The sequence below is a fragment of the Galeopterus variegatus genome, unplaced genomic scaffold (assembly GCF_000696425.1).
Source record: "Galeopterus variegatus unplaced genomic scaffold, G_variegatus-3.0.2 Scaffold16, whole genome shotgun sequence".
Lineage (NCBI taxonomy): Eukaryota > Metazoa > Chordata > Mammalia > Dermoptera > Cynocephalidae > Galeopterus > Galeopterus variegatus.
The window spans coordinates 491,370-516,286 of record NW_007726127.1 but is presented as its reverse complement, the minus strand read 5'-3'; the positions used below and the strand labels follow the sequence as shown (position 1 = coordinate 516,286).

General features: G+C 36.0%; 1 protein-coding gene across 3 annotated transcripts in view; it reads left to right on the top strand.

Moving 5' to 3' along the window:
• The window catches only part of WDR47 (WD repeat domain 47), a 67,997-nt gene that overhangs the window by 16,768 nt on the left and 26,312 nt on the right, over positions 1 to 24,917 (top strand). For 2 of the 3 annotated variants that reach the window (XM_008566360.1, XM_008566342.1), the window contains 5 exons: positions 9,351 to 9,517; positions 12,123 to 12,206; positions 14,169 to 14,253; positions 16,231 to 17,033; positions 21,579 to 21,705. In XM_008566360.1, coding sequence (XP_008564582.1) covers positions 9,351 to 9,517; positions 12,123 to 12,206; positions 14,169 to 14,253; positions 16,231 to 17,033; positions 21,579 to 21,705 — 1,266 coding nt within the window. The remainder of the gene's footprint in view (positions 1 to 9,350; positions 9,518 to 12,122; positions 12,207 to 14,168; positions 14,254 to 16,230; positions 17,034 to 21,578; positions 21,706 to 24,917) is intronic. The other variant, XM_008566351.1, reaches the window with a different exon arrangement.

Sequence of the window (24,917 nt, the reverse complement as noted above, 5' to 3'; positions counted from 1 at the left end):
GCCAAAACTTGTGTATTTCATCTGTGTTTTTCTCCATTTTGAGTTATCTATTCAAGTGAAAAGATACCCTTACAATACCACATACACTCTTAAAACCTTTCTTTAATGTTTTATCTCCTTGTTCACTGTAGTAGTTCATTCATTGTATCCCTGGTATGTAGCATGATGTTACCGTGTAGTAAACACTCAAATATTTTTCAAATGGATACTGACTTAAAACAAGTATTACCAGAAGTAGGAGTCTTTTAATGTGGCATCTTTAATATAATTGATCTAACTTTCCAATTTTTTTTAAGACTCCCAATATATTTTTTTTTTTTTTGTCTTTTTCCGTGTCCGGCAACGGATCGCAACCCTCAGTGTCGCCCCCGTACTGGACCGGGACCGGCAACGGGATCGCAGCCCTCGGTGTTGCTCCCGCGCCTCGCTCAGCCAGTGAGCGGGAACGGGTCTGTATGTGGGATCCGAACCCTCGGCGGGAGCGCCGCCGCGCTTCCCAAGCTGCGCACTATAGCAGTGCGCCACCGGGCCGGCCCAAGACTCCCAATATTTTAAATTACATCTAAAATATTTTTTAAAACAAGTAAACTTGGGCCGGCCCGTGGCTCACTCAGTAGAGTGCGGTGCTGATAACACCAAGGCCCTGGGTTCGGATCCCATATAGGGATGGCTGGTTCGCTCACTGGCTGAGCGTGGTGCTGACAACACCAAGTCAAGGGTTAAGATCCCCTTACCGGTCATCTTTTAAAAAAAAAAAATAATAAAATAAAATAAAACAAGTAAACTTATTTCAAAGTAAATTTTTACACTTTATGCACAGCACAGTCATTCTCCCACAGCATTTCATTAGCAGTCCTTTTGACACTTTTTCCTTACCAAGGATATGAGCTCTGAAGGAAAGAAGTTTACATTTATTGAGCACCAGTCACATGCTTGGTACTCTGCTAGGAGCTTTTTCTCATTTTACAAGTCAACATTGCATTGTATAGAAAAATAATACTACATGAAAAAGGACATAAAAATTTTATACTATTTATACTTAACACATTTAATTCAAATAATGTTTTTTCTATGGCTAAGTACCATGTTTTGTGACTTGTTGATGTGTTGAAAAAGAAAACAGAACCTTAATATAAAATCTTTGAGAAAATTCTATAGAAGTGAGCTAAAATTAGAGCCTTAATGTTCATTTTTGGTTTAAAAAATTTTTATATTATTTTGAAAACTTGTAAATAGAATTGGGTTGGTTTTCTTTCCAACTTTAAGAAAAGCTTTGGAAATAAAATACTGGGAAGTGCAAAAACAATATTTCATTAATATTAAAGCAATTTTAGGTATGTTCATTGTAAAGTGCTCACATTATGGGAAGTATTAGTTTCATTGTATAAGATTGCTGACCAGGCCACAGCTGGAGTATTGTGGTCTATTTTGGGTGCTTTAAGAGGGAGACTAACAATTCAGAAGAGGATGACCAGAATGGTAGGGGATCTGGAAGCTATATTTTGTGAAGAATGGTTTTTGTAAGGATCAATTAAACAGATTCTAAAATAGTACCCAATAGTCTTTGCATTGCAAACATAGCAGTCCATCCTGTTTTGGGGATTCTACTCTAGTTGGTACCTTAATATAGATGATAACTTTGAGATCTAATCCTATAAATTTTTTCATAGTTTTCAGTTTTTTCTCTTCAAAATTACTGTATTTATATATGAAATGCATGCATAAACATACAAGTAATGCATAAATATATTGGTTATAAACCATTCAGATAATACACAAACAGTAAAGAATAAGAAAGTCTTCCTTTAAACCTTTTCTCTTCCTAGATCCCTGCCCTGCATCCCAATCCCATTCCTCTCTTCAGAGGTAAGCACACTGAACAGTTTGGTATGCTTTCTTCCAAACCTTTCTTTATGCTTTTATTTAGACAGATATTGTGCTCCCCCTCCCTTTTTTTAAATAAGTGGGCCTGTTTATATTAATCCATTCAAATATTTATTGATGGCTATATTTTTCTGTGATGTGCTTTTTCATTTTAGGATGCATAGATCTACATCACTGCATTTGTATTCTGTAGTTGAATTTACCATAATTTACTTGAAATTCTATTATAGATAAGAGTTCAGTTTATTTCTAGTTTTTCTCTATTACTTGCAAATCTTCAGGAAACATCTTTGCATATGTATCTTTGTGTACATTTGCAAGTGTTTTTGAAGGCTAGATTTCTATGAGTAGAATTGGAGTTGGTGAGTCAAAGGTATATACATTTAAAATTTCCACAGTTAAAAATTTCATGCTGTCAAATTCTCTCTCATAAAGTCTATCCAAGTTTACGTTCTTAATAACAGTGTATGAAAGAACATTTACCCATACTCTTGCCAACATTAGATATTTTAAGGTCTTGTTAATTTTTTTTTCCAGGATCCGAACCCGTGGCCTTAGTGTTATCAGCACTGCACTCTCCCGAGTGAGCCACGGGCTGGCCCAGGTCTTGTTAATTTTTGCAAAGCTGGTAGGCCCATAACTGGTATTATGTTTTAATACTACGAATGAGGTTGAACATCTTTTCATAAATTTATTGGTTATTTGTAGTTCTTCTGTGAATTGTCTGTATTCTTTGCTTATTTTTCAACCGTAATATTTTGGGGGGTATTGATTTGAACATGCTATTTATATGTTCTAGATGGTAACCATTTAACTCTTTATGTGTGGTGTATTTAATCCTAGTTTGTCCCTTTTCTTTTAACTTTGTGGCAATTCTGTTGAATGGAAGATTTACACTGTATATTTTTAGTGTCAAAACTGACATGTTTTTCCTTTACTTTTTCTGGGTTATATGGCTTAATTGAGCAATCTGAGTTGAAAAATAGTTTTTATTTGTCTTGTAAATTTTTAGTACTTCATTAATTAAATGTTTTAAAAATATTTCTGGGTTTGAATATGGAAAGAACACAGATTCTTTAATCTCAATAAGAAAGGTTGAAATCATGTATATATTTTTAATTGAAGCATACTTGATTATACATATTTTTGGGTTATGGTGTTGACTGTCATTATTTGGGTACAATATGTGATGATCAAATCATTATTATTGAAATAATATTTAAATAGATTTGAGAACAAGACTTGGGTTATGGGAAAAAATATAACTCACTCCGAAATATTATTACTTCATTATATACGTTAGTTTACTAATTCCTTTCAGTAATTTGCAATTGGAAATTAATTGTTTATGCTTTATGTTTTATTAGTTTTTAGTTTTTTGAATAGGTAATATTTGTATGTGGTACAAAATGCAAAAGTTACAAAAAGGATATAATGAAAAGTCATCTTTCCATTCCTATTATCTATTTATCTAGTTTTCCTTCTTGGACACAACCATTATTACCAATTTCTTGTATCCTTTTCCAGAGATATTTTATGCATATACACAACATATAGTTTATGTTAATTGGTTATTTTCCATTTATAGTTATATAAAGCTGCACCTGCTTTAAACATAATTTGTTTCTTTACGTGAAGAATCATTCACAGTTCCAGAAGTTAAATTAAAATAATTGATGAATAGAGAACAGCTGTCAACTAAGAAGGGCCACATGCTGCATCCATGTTACAAATGTTAGCTGATTAGCAGACATGACAGTTTTGTAATTAGAAGGGTTTTTCTTTTCTTTGTAGGCTTAAATTATCTAAAATCTATTTTCTTTCCTCTTGTTAAACTGACCTTATAGTTTAGAACTTAATGTTTATCCCAGACTTGATTTTCCCCACCTCCCCAAGAATATGTATTTCCTATTATTGAAATGTGTGTTAAAGCAAATTATAAAACTTGAAGGGCAATCATAAAAATTAGCCAAACTAACCCTCTTAATTTATGTATGAAGAAATTGAGGCCCATAGAGGTTAAGTGGCTTGCAACGTCACATGTGTGTTCCTGAAGGACCAGATATTTACAATTAAATGATCTGACAACAACATAAGTTTTTGGAATGCCGTGTTATTAAAGACAGCTAGCAAATTTTTTTCTCCATTTTTTAAAAAAGGAAAAAGGCGCAGTAGTCCTCGGTTGCAGTTTGACATTTTATTAAAAAGCTTCATAGCACTTTATTTTCTTGTCTGCATTTTTGCCTGTAATCTGGAATTGTAAAGCACTGTTGTTCAGTTTTAGGCAGTATGTAATAATTGGAAAATTAAAGAGAGTGGACTTATTGTGTGGAATGGAGCTGGAGATTAATGGAACCTTTCTTAAGCATTTTTTTTCATGTCTATAATGGCTGTGCCCTAATTCCCTTAACCTTGTACTTCTGAATCATTCTTAGCCTTGTGTGTTTTTCTTTCTCCCTAATCTGTATTTTTTTTTCTAATCTGTATTTTAAGTAAGTAACCTCATTGCAATGGAACATTTAAATCATATCTATTTATATTTGGTTAAAAAGCTACCACTTGCTGATGACACCAAGGCCACGGGTTCGGATCCCTATATAGGGATGGCCAGTTGGCTCACTTGGAAGAGCATGGTGCTGACAACACCAAGTCAGGGGTTAAGATCCCCTTACTGGTCATCTTTTTAAAAAGAAGGAAAAAAAAAAAAAGAAAAAAAAAGTTACCACTGATTTTTCTTCATGAAAGTTTTTCCATATCTGTATATGGAAATATGCATAGAATCAATATATTTCTATTACCACTATTACTTTTTTTTTAATCTATTGTTAACATTTTACCTTTAATGTTAGATTTCTAAAAATAATTTTATTTCTTGATCCTTAATACATCCTTCTAATCTGTTTCACTAAGGTAGTAATCAGTAGGAGTCCACATAGAGAACCCATCTGGAATTTAGTTTCTGTAGATGTTAATTGTGTCTAAGTACTAAAATACTATCTACCTTCCAGCTGGCTTCCAGATAGCCTTATTTTTAAAGAAAACTCTTATTTCTTTACTTCACCTAGTCCAGATATTGGCTATTAGTAAAAATTTACTCCTTTAAGGAAAATCCATAATTATGTTTTTGTGATTTTTAAAAAAATCTGTCATTTAATATGGAAATATTGAGACACTCATTTTTTTTTTTCCATTGTGTTTTCCTTTTTCAGGGGAATACACACTACTGTTGACCCTACATAAATTCTGTCTGGTAAATAATTGTTCACATATACTAAGTATTGGCTGATCTACCTAAGATGGTGTCAGAGTTGACTTAATCCAAACAGTTGGATTGAAGGGCCACAGCACCATCCTTTTAAATGGCTGTTAGAACAGCTGGAAACAAAGTCATCTATTCTGTACTTTTGTAGAGAAATTTCTTCAGTGATTTTTGTATCTCAAGTTAGTTCAATATTTATTGGACACATATTACATGTACACATTTCATTTTAAAAGATAATTTTAGTAGTTCCAAAACTAGTTAAATCTTATGGATTTTTTTTTTTTTTAAGATGACCAGTAAGGGGATCTTAACCCTTGACTTGGTGTTGTCAGTACCACGCTCACCCAGTGAGCTAAACGGCCATCCCTATATGAGATCCGAGCCTGTGGCCTTGGTGTTATCATCACCACACTCTCCAGAGTGAGCCACGGGCCGGCCCTTATGGATTTTTTTTTTTTTTAAGATGACCAGTAAGGGGATCTTAACCCTTGACTTGGTGTTGTCAGTACCACGCTCACCCAGTGAGCTAAACGGCCATCCCTATATGAGATCCGAACCTGTGGCCTTGGTGTTATCATCACCACACTCTCCAGAGTGAGCCACGGGCCGGCCCTTATGGATTTTTTTTTATTGAAGCATAATCGATCATATGTATATGTGGGGTATAGCATTGAATATCAATACCTGTGTGCAATATGTGATGCTCAACTCAGGATCATTAGTAGATTCAACATTACTCAGTGTAATCGTTTTTTTGTGGTCCTTTACCAATTTCTCACTTATGAATTTATAGCTTCCCCTCAGGAGGGGTGAAGAAGCATTTATTATTAACTTCTACTCTGAATTAGCGAAAATTCTAGCTACATAGTGATGAATAATCTGAAAATATTAAAAATGCTCATGAATTATATGCTTTTGTTGTTTACAATGTATATATAATATATATAATTTCTACATTATATAGCTAGGATTTTGGGAGCCTCTATAAATGTTTCAGTTACACAGGGAGTTAGAAAAGAGTAACTCTAAGATATTGTCATCAAGCATATGTCTATGTTTATATTGTATCCAGCACCAGTAAATCTTAGAGGAATCAAAATTCTGAATTGAGTGATTAGAATATTATACTTTTCCACTGGGAATTTCACTGTACAGAATTAAAACTTGTCTTTTTTTAATTAGCTTTTTAAAACCTGAACCAATTCTAAGTTAATTTGATTACTCTCATAGTTTGTTTTGTGTTGCTATAACACAATACCTGATACTGGGTGATTTATAAAGAATACAAGTTGATTTGGCTCCTGGTTCTGGAGGCTAGGAAGTCCAAGAGCATGGCATCAGTATCTGGTGAGGGCCGTCATGCTACATCATCCCATGGCGGAAGGCAGAAAAGCAAAAGCAGAGAGACAGACAGACAGACAGACAGAAAGAGACAGAGATTGAACAAGAGAGTGTTAAACTCACTTTCATAATAAATCCACTCTCATGATAACAGCATTCATTTATGGGCAGACTGGTTAGCTCAGTTGGTTAGAGCACAGTGTTATAACACTAAGGTCAAGGGTTTGGATCCCCATACCAGCCAGGTGCCAAAAATAGATATAAAAAAATAACATTCATTCATGACCTAATTACCTCTTAAAGGTCCCACCTCTCAACACTGTGTTATTGGGGATTAAGTTTCCAACCCATGAAGGTTGAGGGACGCGTTCAAACCATAGCAGACACATTTTCTGTTACCTTATCAAAAGTCAATGTGAAATATGTATTTGTAAGAATGTATTTCTTCTTCTTTTAGGCTATATTGACCAGAAATAACTGCAGCATTACACTTATAGTTATGATTTAAAGTGGGACTATTGCCATAAATCCCACTCCAGAGTTACATAATATTTAGACTAATATTTAGACTGAATGTTGAATGTGAGGCCTATGATTAGGTGTATTGAACTACATTAGAAAATTGTAGCCTCAATTCTGTAACACTAAGTTTTATGGTTGGTACATGATGATGTAAGTGTAGTGCCCTCTAATAACTTAGAGATGGAAGGAGGAATAATATTATTTTTCTGAAAGTTAAATTAGTAAAAGCCGTTCTTTTTGCTAGTAAGAATTATCTGAAGATTTGTGGAATGTTAAAATGGCTAATCAGTGTGCTCTATGAGTAACCTCAGGGAGATAGTTGCGAAATGTGGTAAGAATTTAGTAAGTGGAAATCTCATTAATTTTATTGTATTCTCTTTTGGACAAAGTCTATGAGCAGGAGGATGCTGGTCAGCTCAGAAGATAGCAAAAGGAAACCCAAAATGTGAGGAATTGGGCTGCTGGCATATCATGAGAAATATTTGTGATTTATATTTCCTGAGGCAGGTGTATAGTTATTGTGGAGAGCAATTAGCTTAGTCTGATGTCATTAAGAATATCTGAGTCATATAATTACCTCCCCATGCTCTGTCCTTTATTTACCCTAGCACCTTCTCTACTTTAGAGAGAAAATGTATTCATCTGCTAATGAGAGCATTCTAGTCTGCTAGACATTTGCATTTCTCATTATGAAGAAATAAAAAATTTTGAAAAGTACACAAATGAAAAAAAACTAACCTTTGTGCCTACATGTATGTGTTTATGTTTCTGTGAGCTTAGTTGAAATAAGTTGGTCTTGTGAAAAAGATTTGCTTGCAGTCTGTTTCATCTTATGAAGTTTCTTTGCAGCTAGTTTTCCCTATATTGTGGTACTCTTTTGCATTGCTCTGAGCTTTAATATTTGAAAACGGCAACAGTTTAGGTCATTTAACTTGTGTGGCCTCATCTGTGCAATGAGAATGTTGACCTAATGATTTTCACAGTCCTCCAAGTTCTAAATCTTTACAGATTCATATTCTATGTGCGTGATTGTATCGCTGCAGACTTAAAGGGAAAAGAAGGAATTCAGAGTGTATTGAAATATCATTGGTATTACCAATATGACTAAAGTTGCACATTTTACCTAGCCTTGTTTTGGTTGGCTCCATTGTACAGGGTCATAATTTAGAAGTTGCCACTAGACTGTAAGCTTCGTAAGTAGAAGACCAATGTCTCCTGAGTATAGGATAGTGCCTGTTACAGAGAAAAGGCATTAAGTGCTTATTGAGTGAATGTATTAGGGCATACCTAGGACAGTGTATTTAGGACATAACTAAACATGGTTTGGTTATTAATTTTATTTTTTTATTTACTTTCTTGGGGGGGAGGGCAGCTGACTGGTATAGAGATCTGAACCCTTGACCTTGGTGCTACCAGACCATGCTCTAACCAACTGAACTAATAGGTCAGCCCTGTTTATTTATTTATCTGTTTTTGACAGCTGGCCAGTATGAGAGCACCATGCTTTCCCAAATGAGCTAACCATTCAGCTCCTAGAAAATTTTAAACATGTAAAAGATAAACTTAAATGACCTAAATTGTTGCAGTTTTTAAACGTTAAGGCTCAGAGCAAATGCAGAATTATATAATGAACTCTCATTTACCCATCACCCTACCTCAGTAGTCATGGTCATTCTTGTTTCATCTTTTTCTCTTCCCACTCCTTTCCCGTATTATTTTGAAGTAAATCACAGACTTTTTTTTATCATTTAATCCATAATTATTCCAATGCGTATCTCTCAAAGGTAAGGACTTTAAAAAAATCATAGCCTACCTTTATCACACATTAAAAAATGACTTGTTTTTAGGCCAGCAAAGGAGCTGGCTATGGGCCAGTCCCCCGCCTCCATCCCCACCTTCGTCCCCTTACCCCCATCCTCCCTCCCCTTCTTACTGCTCTGCAACAGCATCTTAGAATGTAAAATAATAATAATAATAAATAAATGAATTTTTAAAAAATGACTTGGTTTTTTGTTTTGTTTTGTTTGTTTTAAAAGATGACCATAAGGGGGTCTTAACCCTTGACTTGGTGTTGTCAGCACCATGATCGCCCAAGTGAGCTAACTGGCCATCCCTATATGGGATCCGAACCTGTGGCCTTGGTGTTATCAACACCACACTCTCCCAAGTGAGCCACGGGCCGGCCCAAAAATGACTTGGTTTTAATGGATATTAACTTCACTTTAAAATATTCGTACTACAAATTATCAAGAAACCTGGTTATGCATAGTTTCCAGGCAGTTAAACTTAGACATAAGATAATAGGACTAACTTTTTTGTTGTTTTTCTTTTTAATGTTTAGGCTATCAATATGACGGCTGAAGAAACAGTGAATGTAAAAGAGGTGGAAATTATTAAGCTAATTTTGGACTTCTTGAATTCAAAGAAGCTTCACATTAGTATGTTGGCCCTTGAGAAGGAAAGTGGAGTCATAAATGGCCTATTTTCAGATGATATGCTTTTCCTGAGGTATGATTTCATTATTATTTCTGAGGTTTGTAACTCCTTCCGAGAAATGTTAAGTATTAATAAGGTAATGTGAATAATACAGGTAGAACTTTATAATCATCAAAAGGCTATAAGTATAATTGTTAAAAATGTTTGTTTTTATAATGGAACATTTACAAAATGTTTTCAGTAGAATGTTCTCAGTGGTAAGATCCAGAAATCTATTAAAAAACTTAAGTGTCACAATTCCACTGTATCTGTTGCATCTTTGTAAAAGATATTTAGCTAAGAAATCAGAGACTCTGGGAAGGTAAAGAAAATGTTTCTGAAATACTATTTTTTTTGGCCATTGAAATAAAACATATTCATTATAGCAATATATTCATTATACAAAATTTAGAAAAATAAAGAAAAGAAAAATCATCCTGCTACCCAGACACACCGCTGATAATTTCTGTGAATGTTTAAAAAATAACAGCAATTCTGTTGTATTTATAATTAAGAATCCTGCTCTATCTGTTAACATCGCAAGGATTCTCTGTAGGACTACAAATTTATTCTTTAAGAATTTTCAATTTACTTAATTTTCTAATGGTTCCCCTATTTTTAGACAATTACTTTTAATTTTTTAGAAAATAAGTGCTCTACTGAGCATCTTTTATATATGAGACTTTTTCTGTGTCTTGTATTATTTCTTTAGGACAAGATTCTTAGAAGTGGAATTGCAAGGCTAAGGGAATTAACATGTTTACAAAGCTAAATGTATCCTAACCTGAATTGGATGAAAAAAGAAAATCCCCAATTCCCAGGAAGAAATATATTCTATTCTTTTTTGTGTGTGTGTGGTTGGCCTGTAAGTGGATCTGAATCCTTGACCTTGGTGTTATCAACATGATGCTGTAACTAACTGAGCCAACCTGCCAGTCTCCTATATTCTATTCTTTTTTTTTTTTTTTTTTCCTTTTTGTCTTTTTTCGTGACCGGTAACGGGATCGCAACCCTCGGTGTCGCGCCCGCACCGCGCTCAACCAGTGAGCGGACCGGTCTCTATATGGGATCCGAACGCTCGGCAGGAGCGCCACCGTGCTCCCAAGCGCCGCACTCTACCGAGTGTGCCACCGGGCTGGCCCCCTATATTCTATTCTTATATGATACCAAATATCCTTGACAAAGGAGTCTTGGACATGTGGCATTTTGTGATTTGAAAAACTTTAAGAAATGAAGTGTTCCTAACTCATGAAAAAGGAACTTTTAAAAAAGCCACAAAGCTTTATTATATTAGGGGAATTATTTAAACTTGCTGCACTTGTATTTTGTGTTGTGAATGCTATTCAGCCCCAAGGAGCTTAGTCAGTGGTGTAGCTAGGAACCAGAACCAAGGCAGTATTCTTTTGGCCCTATCTTTCAAGTGTTGATACTCTTGGAATTTAATAGTGGCTCTCAAGTACTATCCAGGAGCCTTTCGGTTTGTGATGAAGTTTTACTAGTCTGAGGTGAAATGCAAAGAATTATAGAATAGCGAGTTTTTCATTAAGATAAATGTATTCATCTTAAAGGCTGGCCTTTGAAATGGTGTTCTTCCTACTTTTTTAATATTAAAATGTCTCTTGATAAAATGATTATGATATATATTGTGATTGCCTTTATTAATATTCCTCCTCTGCAGAATAAAAAGATGGCAGTCCTGTGTAGGCCCTCCTCCCCATCATCTCTTTTTTAAATTTTACTGTTTTTAAAAAATTCGAAAACAGAGAAATTGCCATTGTAAAAGAAGAGAAGTAAGAATGCCTTGTATCTATTGGAAGTTACCATAGATTACTTAAAGTAGGATGAAACTTGTTTTTATTCCTTGTTCTTTTCATTCTCAGAGTGTAAACTTCAGTTTCAAATTGCCCAAAGATGAAGAATTCTCCATTAATTCATTCATTCGTTTATTCATGGTGGCTGGCCAGTATGGGGATATGAACCCTTGACTTTGGTGTCATAACACTGTGCTCCAATCGACTGAGCTAATTGGCCACCCCAAGAATTCACAATTTAGAACAGAGTTTTTCAGCCTTGGCACTATTAATACTTGGGCCAGATAATTCCTTGTTGTTGGGGGTTGTCCTGTGTATTTTAGGATGTTTAGCAGCATCTTTGATCTCTACCCACTATATGCCAGTACTGCCCTCAGTTATGATAACCAAAAATGTTTCCAGACATTGCCAAATTTCCCCTGGTGGGAAGGGGGAGTGCAAGGGCAAAAATCACCCCAAGTTGACAATCATTGATTTAGTGAGAATAGACCATACCCACACACTGGTTCTTAGATAATATGTAATAGCTTTAAAACTGTAAGATGAGTAGGAACATAAAGTAAATTTTAGGCTTAGTTTGATGTTTTTACATAAGACAAAAACCACAAATGCATAAGTATGAGGAGAGGTTGCACATTCATAAATTCTTCTCATATAGTATATGTTGTTACAAATAAGTTGTGAAAAAATTTGTTTTATTTTAGTGTTTGAGGAACTAAATAAAATGTTAATCTTATTACGTGCTTTATGAAGTCTTAGTACTATCTATTCTGCTTTTAATTACTGTAACCTGAATTTGATAACATGCTGGATTTTTCTTTATTTAGGCAGCTAATCCTTGATGGTCAATGGGATGAAGTTCTTCAGTTCATTCAGCCACTAGAATGTATGGAAAAATTTGACAAAAAAAGGTAAGATTTCATCTGAAGTTTTTAGTGTCTTATCATCTGTAGAAGTTTAGTAAAGCAAAACAATAAACAAAAACAAGACTGAAGTTTTTCTAGAAAACAGTATACTCAGCCCCATGAAGTTGGAACACTTCTAGAGGACAAATTACATATATTTCAATTATTTGAAAATCTGATGCAAACCTCCTTTGTCAATGATGTCAACATGCAATAAGCCACAAGGGCTGTTTCTTCATAATGGTAGGAGGACTTTAAAGATGTTGTTTATTGTTTCTGGCTTCCATTGTTTCTGATGAGCAGTCAGCTGTATATTTTATCCTTATTCCCTTGTATATAGTGTGTATTTTTCTTTTTTTTTTTTTCTTTCCTGGCTGCCTTCAAGATTTTATCTTTATCATTGGTTCAGCAGTTAGATTATGATGTGCTTAAGTGTGGTTTATTTATATTTTTCCTGCCTGGAATTTGCTGAGCTTTTTTGGATCTGTAAGTGTATGTTTTTCTCAAGTTTGGGAAGTTTTTAGCGATTATTTCTTCAGATTTTGTCTCCCACTTTCTCTTTTCCCTTTGGGGCACAATATTAGACAAACTGATTTTGTCCAAAAGGACTGAGGCCTTGTTTATTTTTTTTAACCATTTTTTTCCTCCATATTCTTTAGTCTGGATTATTTTTATTAATCTAATGTTCACTGACCCCTTCTTCTGCTATTAGCAATGTGATGATAAACAATGAATGTTTTCATTTCAAATATACTTTTCAGTTTCAAAGTTTTTTAAGCAAGTTTTTCTGCAGAGATATTCCCATCTTTTCATTCATTGTGATTATATTTTCTTTTAAGTTCTTGACCATATTTATAGTAGGTGCTTGTTTGCTAGTGTAGTCCTTGTTTGCTAGTTTGAACTTTTAGTCATATCAGGTTCAGTTTCTAATGATTGTCTTTTTATGAGTCACCTTTTTTAAAAAAAACATTTCTAGTCATTTTGTAAATATATTCTGCACATTGTAGATTCATTCTTGAGGCTCTGGATTCTGTTATTTTCTTTCAAAAAGTATTGATTTTTATTCAAGCAAGTAGTTAACTTCGTTAGGCTCAAAATGCAAACTTTGTCTCCCTTCTAGTGGACATCAGCTGAAATCTCTGCATAGTTCTTTACGCTTTTATCTGTTGCTTTTCCTGGGCTCCTTGGAGTTTCCCTTGCATCTTTACAGTTTAAGAGATAGCCAAGGATTTTGGCAGCTGAATTTATACAGTAGATTTCAGTGTATTTCTTACTGTGGCTCTGTGCTTTTTGGATTCCCTTCTCACTTTTCAGCTGGTCTGGCAGTACCAAACTTTTTGTTGACTCCTCAAGCCTGTAAAACTGCAGCTTTGTGCTTAAGTTCTGGTTCACACTGTGTGAACTGGGGAATGCCCTCATCCAGAAAGTAATCACAATTTAACATTCAGAGGAAGGATTACTATTCCCAGTATTAATTCTAAACAAAAATCCAACTTTCAGTGAAGATGTCAAATGTCAACTAGTATGAAATCAAAATCTTTATATTCATAATGTTTTGTTTTCCTGAAATATATCCTGTTCTTTTCTGTTTTTTAAATTTTTTTAATTGACAAATAATAATTGCATAGGGTACAGTGTTATGTTTCACTATATGCATGCATTGTAGAAAGATTAAATCAAGCCAATTGTTTTTTCTTTTTAAAAAGAAATAATTTTTTAAAAAGAAATAATTAGTCCTTTAAAATAAACTTGGAAGTTGGTCGGCTAGTTCAGTTGGTTAGAGCATAGTGCTGAAAATAACAAAGTCCAGGGTTCGATATCTGTACCGACCAGGCACAAAAAATAAAAAACAGACAAGAAACCAAAACTTAGCCTGTTTTGCTTCACAAATTTAAGTTTCATTTTCAGTCTTTGACGTTGCTGTCATTCAGCTTTTTAACCATTTTAATGTTTCATATTTTTTCACAGGTTTCGTTATATTATCCTGAAGCAGAAGTTTTTAGAAGCTTTATGTGTTAACAATGCAATGTCAGCAGAAGATGAGCCGCAGCATGTAAGATTTTTATTCCTGAAGGTTTGCGCCATAGTCTTGTTTTCAGTCATAAGTATTTTATTCACTAAAACAAAAGATTAGTATCATGAATTTTTAAAGTTTTTATGAGTTGGGATAGGCCAAGATCTGCTGGTTTGCAGATGTAATACTTTCAATCTGTAATGCTTCTAAACTTTTCCATGATTTAGGCCTAGATGGTATATGAATAGCTGGCCAGTTGAACAGTGTGTGCTCTTCTCTTGTTTCAAGTAAGCCAGATAACAATAGAAGTTTGACTTGACTCTTCATCATTACTTCTTTCCTTACCCCAGAAGTTGGTTGGTTATTTTTACGTCCTTTTTCTCTGTCTTTTCAGTATTTTCTTTGATCTAGAGGTAGTTTTTTAGTTTTTTTTTTTTTTTTTAAAGATGACCGGTAAGGGGATCTTAACCCTTGCTTGGTGTTGTCAGCACCACGCTCACCCAGTGAACTAACTGGCCATCCCTATATGGGATCGGAACCCGTGGCCTTGGTGTTATCAGCACCACACTCTCCCGAGTGAGCCATGGGCTGGCCCCAGAGGTAGTTTTTTGATAACATGTTTGTCTTTATAACTATTTAAATTAAATAAATTAATTTTGATTAGAAAGTTACTTTTAAGATTTCAGTATTAGTATTATCACATCCAAAACCAAGAAAACTTCTTAAGTTCCAGTAAGTGTCCATTGAAGTAGTTGTCTTAGTTCATTCAGTCCACTATAACAAAATACCATAAACTTGTTGCTTAGAAACATCGAAAATTTATTCTCACAGTTCTCAAAGCTGGGAACTCCCAAAATCAGTGTGCCAGCACTTTCAGCGTCTGGTGAGGAGGATGCATTCTCTGGTTCATAGTTGGTACCTTCTGGTTATGTCCTCAGTTGGTGGAATAGGCTACCTCTCTAGGGTTTCTTTTTAAGGGCACTAATCCCATTCATGAGGGCTGAGCCCTTATCACCTATCACTTTGCAAAGGCCCTCCATCCTAATACCATCACCTTGGGGGGTGAGGATTTTAATATATGAATTTGGGAGGACACAAACATTCAGACCATAGCAAAAAACAAAGATATTACAGTGAGGACTTTCATATATAATAGAAAAATGTTTGCCAGATAATGATGTTCAAAAGTGGAAAGAACACTGGAATATGAGTCAGGAGACCTAGTTTTATTCTATCTTTGTTACTAACCAACTGAATTACCTTATTTAAATGTGCATCCTAACTTTGTCCTTATGTAAGATATGGAGGCTGGACTAGTTAAGCTCTAAGGTTCCTTATATCATTAAAAGCTTAGGATTCTGGGCTGGCCCATGGCTCACTTGGGAGAGTGTGGTGCTGACCAAAGCAAGTCAGGGGTTAAGATCCCCTTACCAGTCATCTTTCAGAGAAAAAAAAAAAAAAAGCTTAGGATTCTGACACAATATTTATTATGTAGATTGTCATAATTTGTCTCTCAGCTAAACTTCCTTTTGTTCTGTCTCTGTACTGTTTTACTAAATCAGCTGTAGATATTCCCTTTTCTTGATGTGCTTTTTCTATCCCCACACAAATTTGTCCTAAGGCAAGTTTGGACTAAGAGTATGGCTCTTTTGCCTTCTGGGCAAGTTGGAGTATTAGCAAGCTTTATAAACAATTGAATATTGGCATGCGTCGGTTTTCATTCTGGAAAACTCAATTATTCTTAACCTTAAAAATTTATAAATTTGAAAATGATCATCTTAAGCCTGTATTAGGACACTATTTTTATAAATAAAAATTTAATGTGATAATTAACCAGTTTGTTTATTCTTTTTATTTTGTTGTGAAAACATTTTGGTTTCTGACTTGAAATTTGTTACATATCCTACAAATTATATGAGTATTCTGTGGCACTAGAATTTATCCTTTATACCCTTTTATTATTTCCATATTTCATAACATCTATTTTTATAGTAATTATTTATATTTTTCCTACAGCTGGAATTTACCATGCAAGAAGCTGTGCAGTGTTTACATGCTCTGGAAGAGTACTGTCCTTCTAAAGATGACTATAGCAAGCTCTGTTTGCTTTTGACTTTGCCTCGTCTGACCAATCATGCTGAATTTAAGGACTGGAATCCCAGTACTGCGCGAGTTCACTGTTTTGAAGAGGCTTGTGTCATGGTTGCAGAATTCATCCCTGCTGATAGGAAGCTAAGTGAGGCTGGTTTTAAAGCTAGTAACAATCGTTTATTTCAGCTTGTAATGAAGGGCCTTCTTTATGAATGCTGTGTAGAATTTTGTCAGAGTAAAGCAACTGGAGAAGAAATTACAGAAAGTGAAGTACTTCTTGGCATTGACCTCTTATGTGGTAATGGTTGTGATGATTTGGATCTGAGTTTACTGTCATGGCTTCAGAATCTCCCATCCTCTGTCTTCTCTTGTGCTTTTGAACAAAAAATGCTTAATATTCATGTTGACAAACTTTTGAAACCTACAAAAGCTGCATATGCTGATCTTTTGACTCCTCTTATCAGCAAACTTTCTCCCTATCCATCATCCCCAATGAGAAGACCTCAATCAGCTGATGCTTATATGACCCGCTCTCTGAATCCTGCTTTAGATGGCCTCACTTGTGGACTAACCAGTCACGATAAGAGAATCTCAGACCTTGGGAACAAAACTTCTCCAATGTCACACTCCTTTGCTAACTTTCATTATCCAGGGGTACAAAACCTCAGTAGGAGTCTTATGCTTGAGAATACTGAATGTCACAGTATTTATGAAGAATCTCCTGAGCGGTAAGCATTTGCTCATAAAAATTAGGAAATTTCCATAAGTGTGAAATAATTTAATTGTAGTGTGTGCATGTGTGTTTTCTAAATGTTCATGTCCCTTTAGTTGAAAGTTAGTCCTTAAAGGTTTAGAAAAGGTTTTAAAATTTTGATAATTAAGGGCCGGCCCGGTGGTGCACTGCTACAGTGCGCCGCTTGGGAAGCGCGGCAGCGTTCCCGCCAAGGGTTCGGATCCCACATACAGACCGGCCGCTCACTGGCTGGGCGGGGTGCGGGAGCAGCGCCGAGGGTTGCGATCCCGTTGCCGGTCCCGGTCCGGTGCGGGCGCAACACTGAGGGTTGCGATCCGTTGCCGGGCACGAAAAAAGACAAAAAGGAAAAAATAAAATTTTTTGATAATTAAAATCATAAGAGAAATCTTTAAAGAATTTTTTTAGTTTTATATTTTGGTGGCTGGCTTGTATAGGAATATGAACCTTTGACCTTGGTGTTATAAGAAAATCTTTATTTTTAATATCCTATATGATTCTTTTGCTGATTATAAAAGCAATACATGCACTGTGAAGAAAATTTGAAAAATGCAAGTATAGAAGGGTAATAATATGAGAACTGGCATCCTAATCTTACACTTAGATGACCAATCTTTTTTCTATGATTTTTTTTTAGCAGCTGGTCAGTACAGGGATCCGAACCCTTGATTTTGGTGTTATAACACCATGCTCTAACCAACTTAACTAACCAGCCAGCCCCCTGGTCTTTTTCCTATGAATACATTTCTTAAAATTGGGAATGAACTGTATATATTTTCATGTAATTTGCCTTTATCATTTGAAAGACTATGAATATTTTCCATTTCTTAAACATTTCTTGAGATCAATAATTAATGATGTGTGCAGTATTCCACTGTATGACTATATCATAAATTTAACTAATTCCTTATTGTAGGAATCAGGTTGTTTCTACTTTTTTCTCCTGAAAATAGTACTATAGTAAACAACTGTGTACATAAAACTCTGATTATTTCCACTTCTCTTTCTTTAGTGATTCTGTATGTATATGAAGGAAATAAGTGTTAAAGCCACTACTCAAGTTTTCCTTCAAACCTAGCATGAAGTAATAATCTCCTGATTAGCAGTTCTTATTACAGGGGTTCGGAAGCTTTCTGCTTTGTTTTTGCAGGAAACCCATTGGGACGTGGATGGTTTCCTATAATATAGTGTTGGTACTATGAATTATTGGTATTGACTGCAATTAATTTTTTGCATGAAAGAGCACAAAAACTAAGGTTTTTCATATTACATAAGCTAGTTGGAGGGATTCTTTTCAGAGGAAGAAACACTGGACTCAGAATTTCTGTTTCTAGTTAGAGCAAGTGGAGATCTTTAGTTAAGGCATAAGACATATAGGATAAACATATAAGGAAGCATTTTCTGTTAAGTTGCTATGAGATTGTAGAGGGGGGGTTGTGATACTTGTAAAGTGGAGGGGTCTAACTAGGCTTAATTAAGTGAGGGACTTCTTGAAGGCTAGTGTGACTTCTTAAGGTGACTGACTTATTGCCCCATATTTTATATTAGAAAGATAAAGATGATATCTAGTGATGAAAAATGGATGAGTATAATTTCATATAGGCACATCCTCTTTATATCCCAAAGAAATAGGGAGTTTTGAGCATTGGTAGAGACTATTTTAAATTTTTCTTGGTCTTTCCAGCCCCTTTAGAGAAAATTTTCATTGTCTGAAATGCTTGGCTTCAATTCTCGGGGAACCACAGATATTCTATGTATATAAGATGACAGAAGGTTCTTGATCAGTGTATGAATGGCATGTTAGGGCTAGTACATCAGTAGGATTGTCTTTTATAGATGAAAGATGCACAAAAATCCTGCCAAATCTGACTGTACATGTGCTGTTTCCTACATAAAGTAGCAGAAATTGAGGAATGTCTGGGTAAAGATGAAAATAAGTGTAGTATAAGCTATTGGGCCATCATAGAAAAAGCAGAGAAGTAAAGTGTGACAAGTCAAAAAGTAAGTAATACGTGTATTATCAGCTGAGCAGTAGCAATAATCCAGAAAATGTCTGTCATGCCTCTGAAATTAGAAAAATTTTGAGGCAAAGCAGTGTGGAATATGACTTGGGTTTGAACAATAGCTTTGCCATTTACTAGCTGTGTGACCTTGGGAAAGTTACTTAATCTCTCTGAGCCTCAATTACCTCCTCTATAAAATAGGGTATTGACTTGCAAAATGAGAAAAAGCTCCTAGCAGAGTGGCAAGCGTGTGATTGGTGCTTGATAAATGTAAATTTATTTCCTTCAGATGTCATAGTTTTGGTAAGGACAGTATGTCAGAAGGACTGTTAATGAAATGCTGTGGGAGAGCTACCTTGCTGTGGATGAAGTATAAAAATTTACTTTGGAATAAGTTTACTTGTTTTAAAAAGTATTTTAGGGGCCGGCCCGGTGGCGCACTGCTACAGTGCGCCACTTGGGAGCGCGGTGGCGCTCCCGCCGAGGGTTCGGATCCCACATACAGACCGGCCGCTCACTGGCTGAGCAAGGTGCGGGCGCAACACCGAGGGTTGCGATCCCGTTGCCGGTCCCGGTCCGGTACGGGCACGACACTGAGGGTTGCGATCTGTTGCCGGTCACGAAAAAAGACAAAAAGGAAAAAAAAAAAGTATTTTAGGGCCGAGCCCGTGGCACACTCGGGAGAGTGCGGTGCTGGGAGTGCAGCAGCGCTCCCGCCGCGGGTTCGGATCCTATATAGGGATGGCCGTTGGGCTCACTGGCTGAGCGCGGTGCAGCTGGTCACAAAAAGGACAAAAAAAAAAAAGTATTTTAGATAACACCAAGTTCGAGGGTTTGGATCCCTGTACCAGCCAGCTGCCAAATAAATAAATAAATAAATAAATAAAACAAACAAATAAATAAATATTTTAGGTATAATTTTTAAAAATTGTGAAGCTCAATTAAATTAATTATGTTAAAGATACCACATGAAGAGACTCCTGCTTCTGGTAATACTTGTTTGAAGTCAGTATCCATTTAAAAAATATTTGAATGTTTACTATATGCTAACACCATGTTACATACTGGGGATATGATGATTGAGCCACTACGATAAGCAAGAAGATAAAACAAGAAAGAAATGTTTGTAAGGGAGTATGTGGTATTTTGTAAGGATTTCTTTTCACGTGAATAGAAACAAACTCAAAATGGAGAAAAATCAGTTGAAGTATGTAAGCTTTGGCTATTCAATATAATGGTCTCATAATTGCAGTGTCCTCAGGTATGGGCCAGCATTGGATTTGGAGACTGAAGACCTAGGTTCAAGTTCTAGCTCTATTTACTAGGTATGCAGTTTTAGGAAAATCTCTTGTTTTTCTGAGTCTGTTTCTTCTCTGTGAAATGGGGGTTATAACTTATTTCAAAGGCTACTGTGCAAGTTAAGTGAAAGTTCTGTTTAAATTGCGAAATTAAATGAAATGTTATTTTATGATGGTCATTTTATTCTATCTCTATATAGTTAATAACTCTTACAAATTTTATTTTATGGGCATAAAAGAGGGCTTCTCATGGTCATTAGTAATTTACAGAATAGTCTGGTAGCTGAAAACTCTTCCCAGGTCTTTCTACTTTCTCCCCTGGATGTGTGCATATGTATGTATGTATGTTTAGGTACTCCAGAGTACAGGTTCCTAATTAATGATGACTTTGTGAAGATGACTATACCTAACTCTGTTTTCCTGAACCCTAGACCTATATTTTGTGTCTTATATACTTCTTCCTGAAGAAGCTATTAAGAGGTTACCTCATAATCAAATTCCTTGAAGGCAGAGATCATTTTACTTTCATAGTTGTTCACATGGTGCTTTGCATGAATAGGTAATCTGTGTAAATGTCTCTGGTATTCATCTTCAGATGAAGTTAGTTATTAAAAATTTTGAACAGAGTAACTATGAAAAGTAGAGATTGTTAGTGTTTTGGAAGAATATTAGGAACAACCTGACATAAATCTCAAGCTAATAGTTAGTACACATTATAATACTGGAAAGATGTATGTTTAGCTTTTATGTTAAGTGCAAGTAGACCAAAGAAAGCCTTTTAATAAAATCTCAAAAAACTTAAAAATTCTGTAGAATTAAAAATTTTCCTCATATTGGAGGAAAAGATAAATGTTTGGGTAACAAAATCACAGATTTAGATTTCAGAAAGAATTTAGGCATTAGATCATCCAATATATTATTCATTTTATAGATGAAGCTGAGCCACAGAGAATATAAGTGACTGTCCCAAGGCCACACAACTGATTTTAGACTACTGTCTTTGCTTAATAACCCAGTGCTCCTCCATAAAAAGCATATTCTATTTTTTTAAAACACTTTTTATAGTGTTCTTAAGAAAGGAAAATTTAAAAATTAATTTTTGTACAGTTGATAAACACATAGGCTAAATATTCATTTTTTTAAATTGAAATTTCTGTAACTAAAATATATTTTCCTTCACTTCCATCTCTACCTTTTTGGTTTTTTACACCTTTCTGGAAGAAGTGATACACCTGTTGAGGCACAGCGGCCTATCAGCAGTGAAATCTTGGGCCAGAGTTCAGTTTCAGAAAAAGAGCCTGCAAATGGAGCACAGAATCCAGCACCAGCTAAGCAAGAAAAAAATGAGGTAATATTTACTACACCTAGTGTCTTTTATAGATATTTTTTTGTAAGAAGTAATAGTATTGCTAGGATAGAATTTTAAAAGAATTTTCTGATATTTGGGAGTAGCTTTTAACAGGTGAATTTATTAACAGTCTAAAATACCACAGTTGACATTAGTCTTACATATTTGAGGATTGAAATAACTGACCTTACGTTAAATGTAGCTAGCTTGCATTTTTAAGATATGCTGTATATTTTACTAATTATATTTAATGAACAAGAAATTAGACATTTATAATATAGAATAATAATTTTATCTAAGTGTCGGGTTCCAGATTATTTTTCTTTGGTGTTTTTGAGAGGAAATTATATTGTGAAGTACGGTATAAATTTTATGTTGTATGCCTCTTAGAAGGGGTTGTCAGGTGGTTTTAATAAGTTGAATAAATTTTTTTGTTTATTTTCAACTAAACATTAAGAATGAAATAGAAAAATTACTATTAAAAGTGCATATGGGGCCAGCCCTGTGGCGCACACAGGAGAGTGCGGCGCTGGGAGCGCTGCAATGCTCCTGCCACGGGTTCGGATCCTATATAGGAATGGCCGGTGCGCTCACTGGCTGAGCGTGGTGCGGATGGCACCAAGCCAAGGGTTGCAATTCCCTTACCGGTCACGAAAAAAAAAAAAGTGCATATGGATATGTACTTTTATTTGTTTATACATATGTGTGTGTGTGCGTGTGCGTGTGTGTGTGTGCGTGTGTATTTAATTTTTTTTTTTTTTTGGCAGCTGGCTGGTATGGGGATCCAAACCCTTGACCCTGGTGTTATAACACTACCCTCTAACCAATTGAGCTAACTGGCCAGTCTCCAAGCCCTAAACTATGATGTGGACATTGACAGAATTGAAGGGAGAAATAGACAGTTCTGCAACAATTGTTGGAATTTTCAATACCCCACTTACAGTAATAGATAGAACATCTGAATAGAAGGTCAATGGGGGTATAGAGAACTTGAACAATACCATAAACCAACTAGACCTAATGGACATACACAAAACATTCCACACAACAACAGCAGAACACACATCCTTCTCAAGTGCATATGGAGCATTCTTTAGGATAGATCATATGTTAGGGCACAATACAAGTCTCAATAAATTTTAACAGATTAAAATCATGGAAAGTATCTTCTCTGACCATAGTGGAATGAAGCTAAAAATTAATAACAGAAGGAAAATTGGAAATTTGAAAATTTCAAGAAATTAAACCAATACACTCTTAACCAACCAATGGGTCAAAGAAGAAATCAAAAGGGAAATTAGAAAATACATAGAGGGCCGAGCCTGTGGTGCACTCGGGAGAGTGCGGCGCTGGGAGTGCAGCGATGCTCCCTCTGCAGGTTCGGATCCTATATAGGAATGGCCAGTGCACTCACTGGCTGAGCACGGTATGGGCGACACCACACCAAGGGTTGCGATCCCCTTACCGGTCACGAAAAAGACAAAAAAAAAAAAAAAAAAAGAAACTACATAGAGACTAATGAAAATGAAACTATAACATACCAAAATCTATGCAATGCAGCAAAGGCAGTGCTGGAGGGAAGTTTATGTCTGTAAATGCCTGCATTCAGAAAGAAGAAACCCCACACCTAGTTGGCTATCAAAAAAAAAAAGAATGGGCCGGCCCGGTGGTGCACTGCGCTAGTGCGCCGCTTGGGAAGTGTGGCAGCGCTCCCGCCGAGGGTTCGGATCCCACATACAGACCGGTTCCCGCTCACTGGCTGAGCGAGGCGCGGGGGCAACACCAAGGGTTGCGATCCCGTTGCTGGTCCCGGTCCGGTACGGGGGCAACACTGAGGGTTGCGATCCGTTGCCGGACACGGAAAAAGACAAAAAAAAAAAAAAGAAGAAGAAGAAAGATCTCAAATCAATAACTTAATTTTATGACTTTAGGAACTAGAAAAAGAGGAGCAAACCAAACCCAGAGATAGCATAAGGAAGGACATAAAAATTAGAGGGGCAATAAAGAAAATAGAGAATAGAAAAACTATAGAGAGAACCGATAAAACCAAAAGTTTGTTGTTTGAACATATCAACAATGCTGATAGACCTTTAAGCTAGACTGACAAAGGGAAAAAAAGAAGACAAATATCTAAAATTAGATATTTAGACAATATCTAAAATCACTGTGACCAATTGTAAGCCAACAAATTAGATAATCTAGATGAAATGGACGAATTCCAAGAAACACGTAAATTATCTAAAGTGACTCAAAATGAAATAGAAAATCTCAACAGACCTATAACAAGTAAAGAAATTGGTTGGTAGTCAAAAACCTCCCAACAATGAAAAGTCCAGGATCAGGTTGCTTCACTGGTGAAGTCTACCAAACATTTAAAGAAGAGTAAACAGCAGTCCCTCACAAACTCTTCCAAAAAATAGAACAGGAGGGAATACTTCCTAAGTCATTCTATGAGGCCAGCATTACCTTGATACCAAAGCCAGATAAAGACATCAGAAGAAAAGAAAACTACAGACCAAATATCCTTTATGAATACAGAAGCAAAAATTCTTCAGCAAAATACGAGGGTACTTCAAAAAGTTCATGAAAAATAGAATTAAAAGATAATAAGAATCTTTCCATGAACTTTTTTTTTTTTTTTTTGGTGGCCAGCTTGTACAAGGATTTGAAACCTAGATCTTGGCATTAACAACACCGTGCTCTAACCAACTGAGCTAACTGGCCAGCCTACCATGAACTTTTGAAGTGCCCTCATACTAGCAAACCAAATCCAACAGCATATTAAAAAGATTATACACTGTGACCAAGTGGGATTTATGGAAAGACGAGCATTGTTCAACATAAGAAAATCAGTGTAACCCCCCTCCCACAAGCAGGCACACTTCCAGTGCCTTGGTGCCTGCCTGGGGGCCTGAAGTCTGGAGCTGGGGACCAGACCCCCCCTCCTACATCCAGGCATACTGCCAGCACCTTGGGGCCCACCTGGGGGCCTGAGGCAGGGAGCTAGGGACTGGACCCCCTCCCACAACCAGGCACACTGCCAGTGCCTTAGGGCCTGACCGGGGTCCTGAGGCATTGAGCCGGGGACCAGAACCCCTACCCACAACGAGACACACCGCCAGCACCAAGGAGCATGCCAAAAACATCACCTCGATGTGGGTGACCCACCACAGTAACCACAGCTGCCGGGAAAGCGGCTAGACGTCGCAACC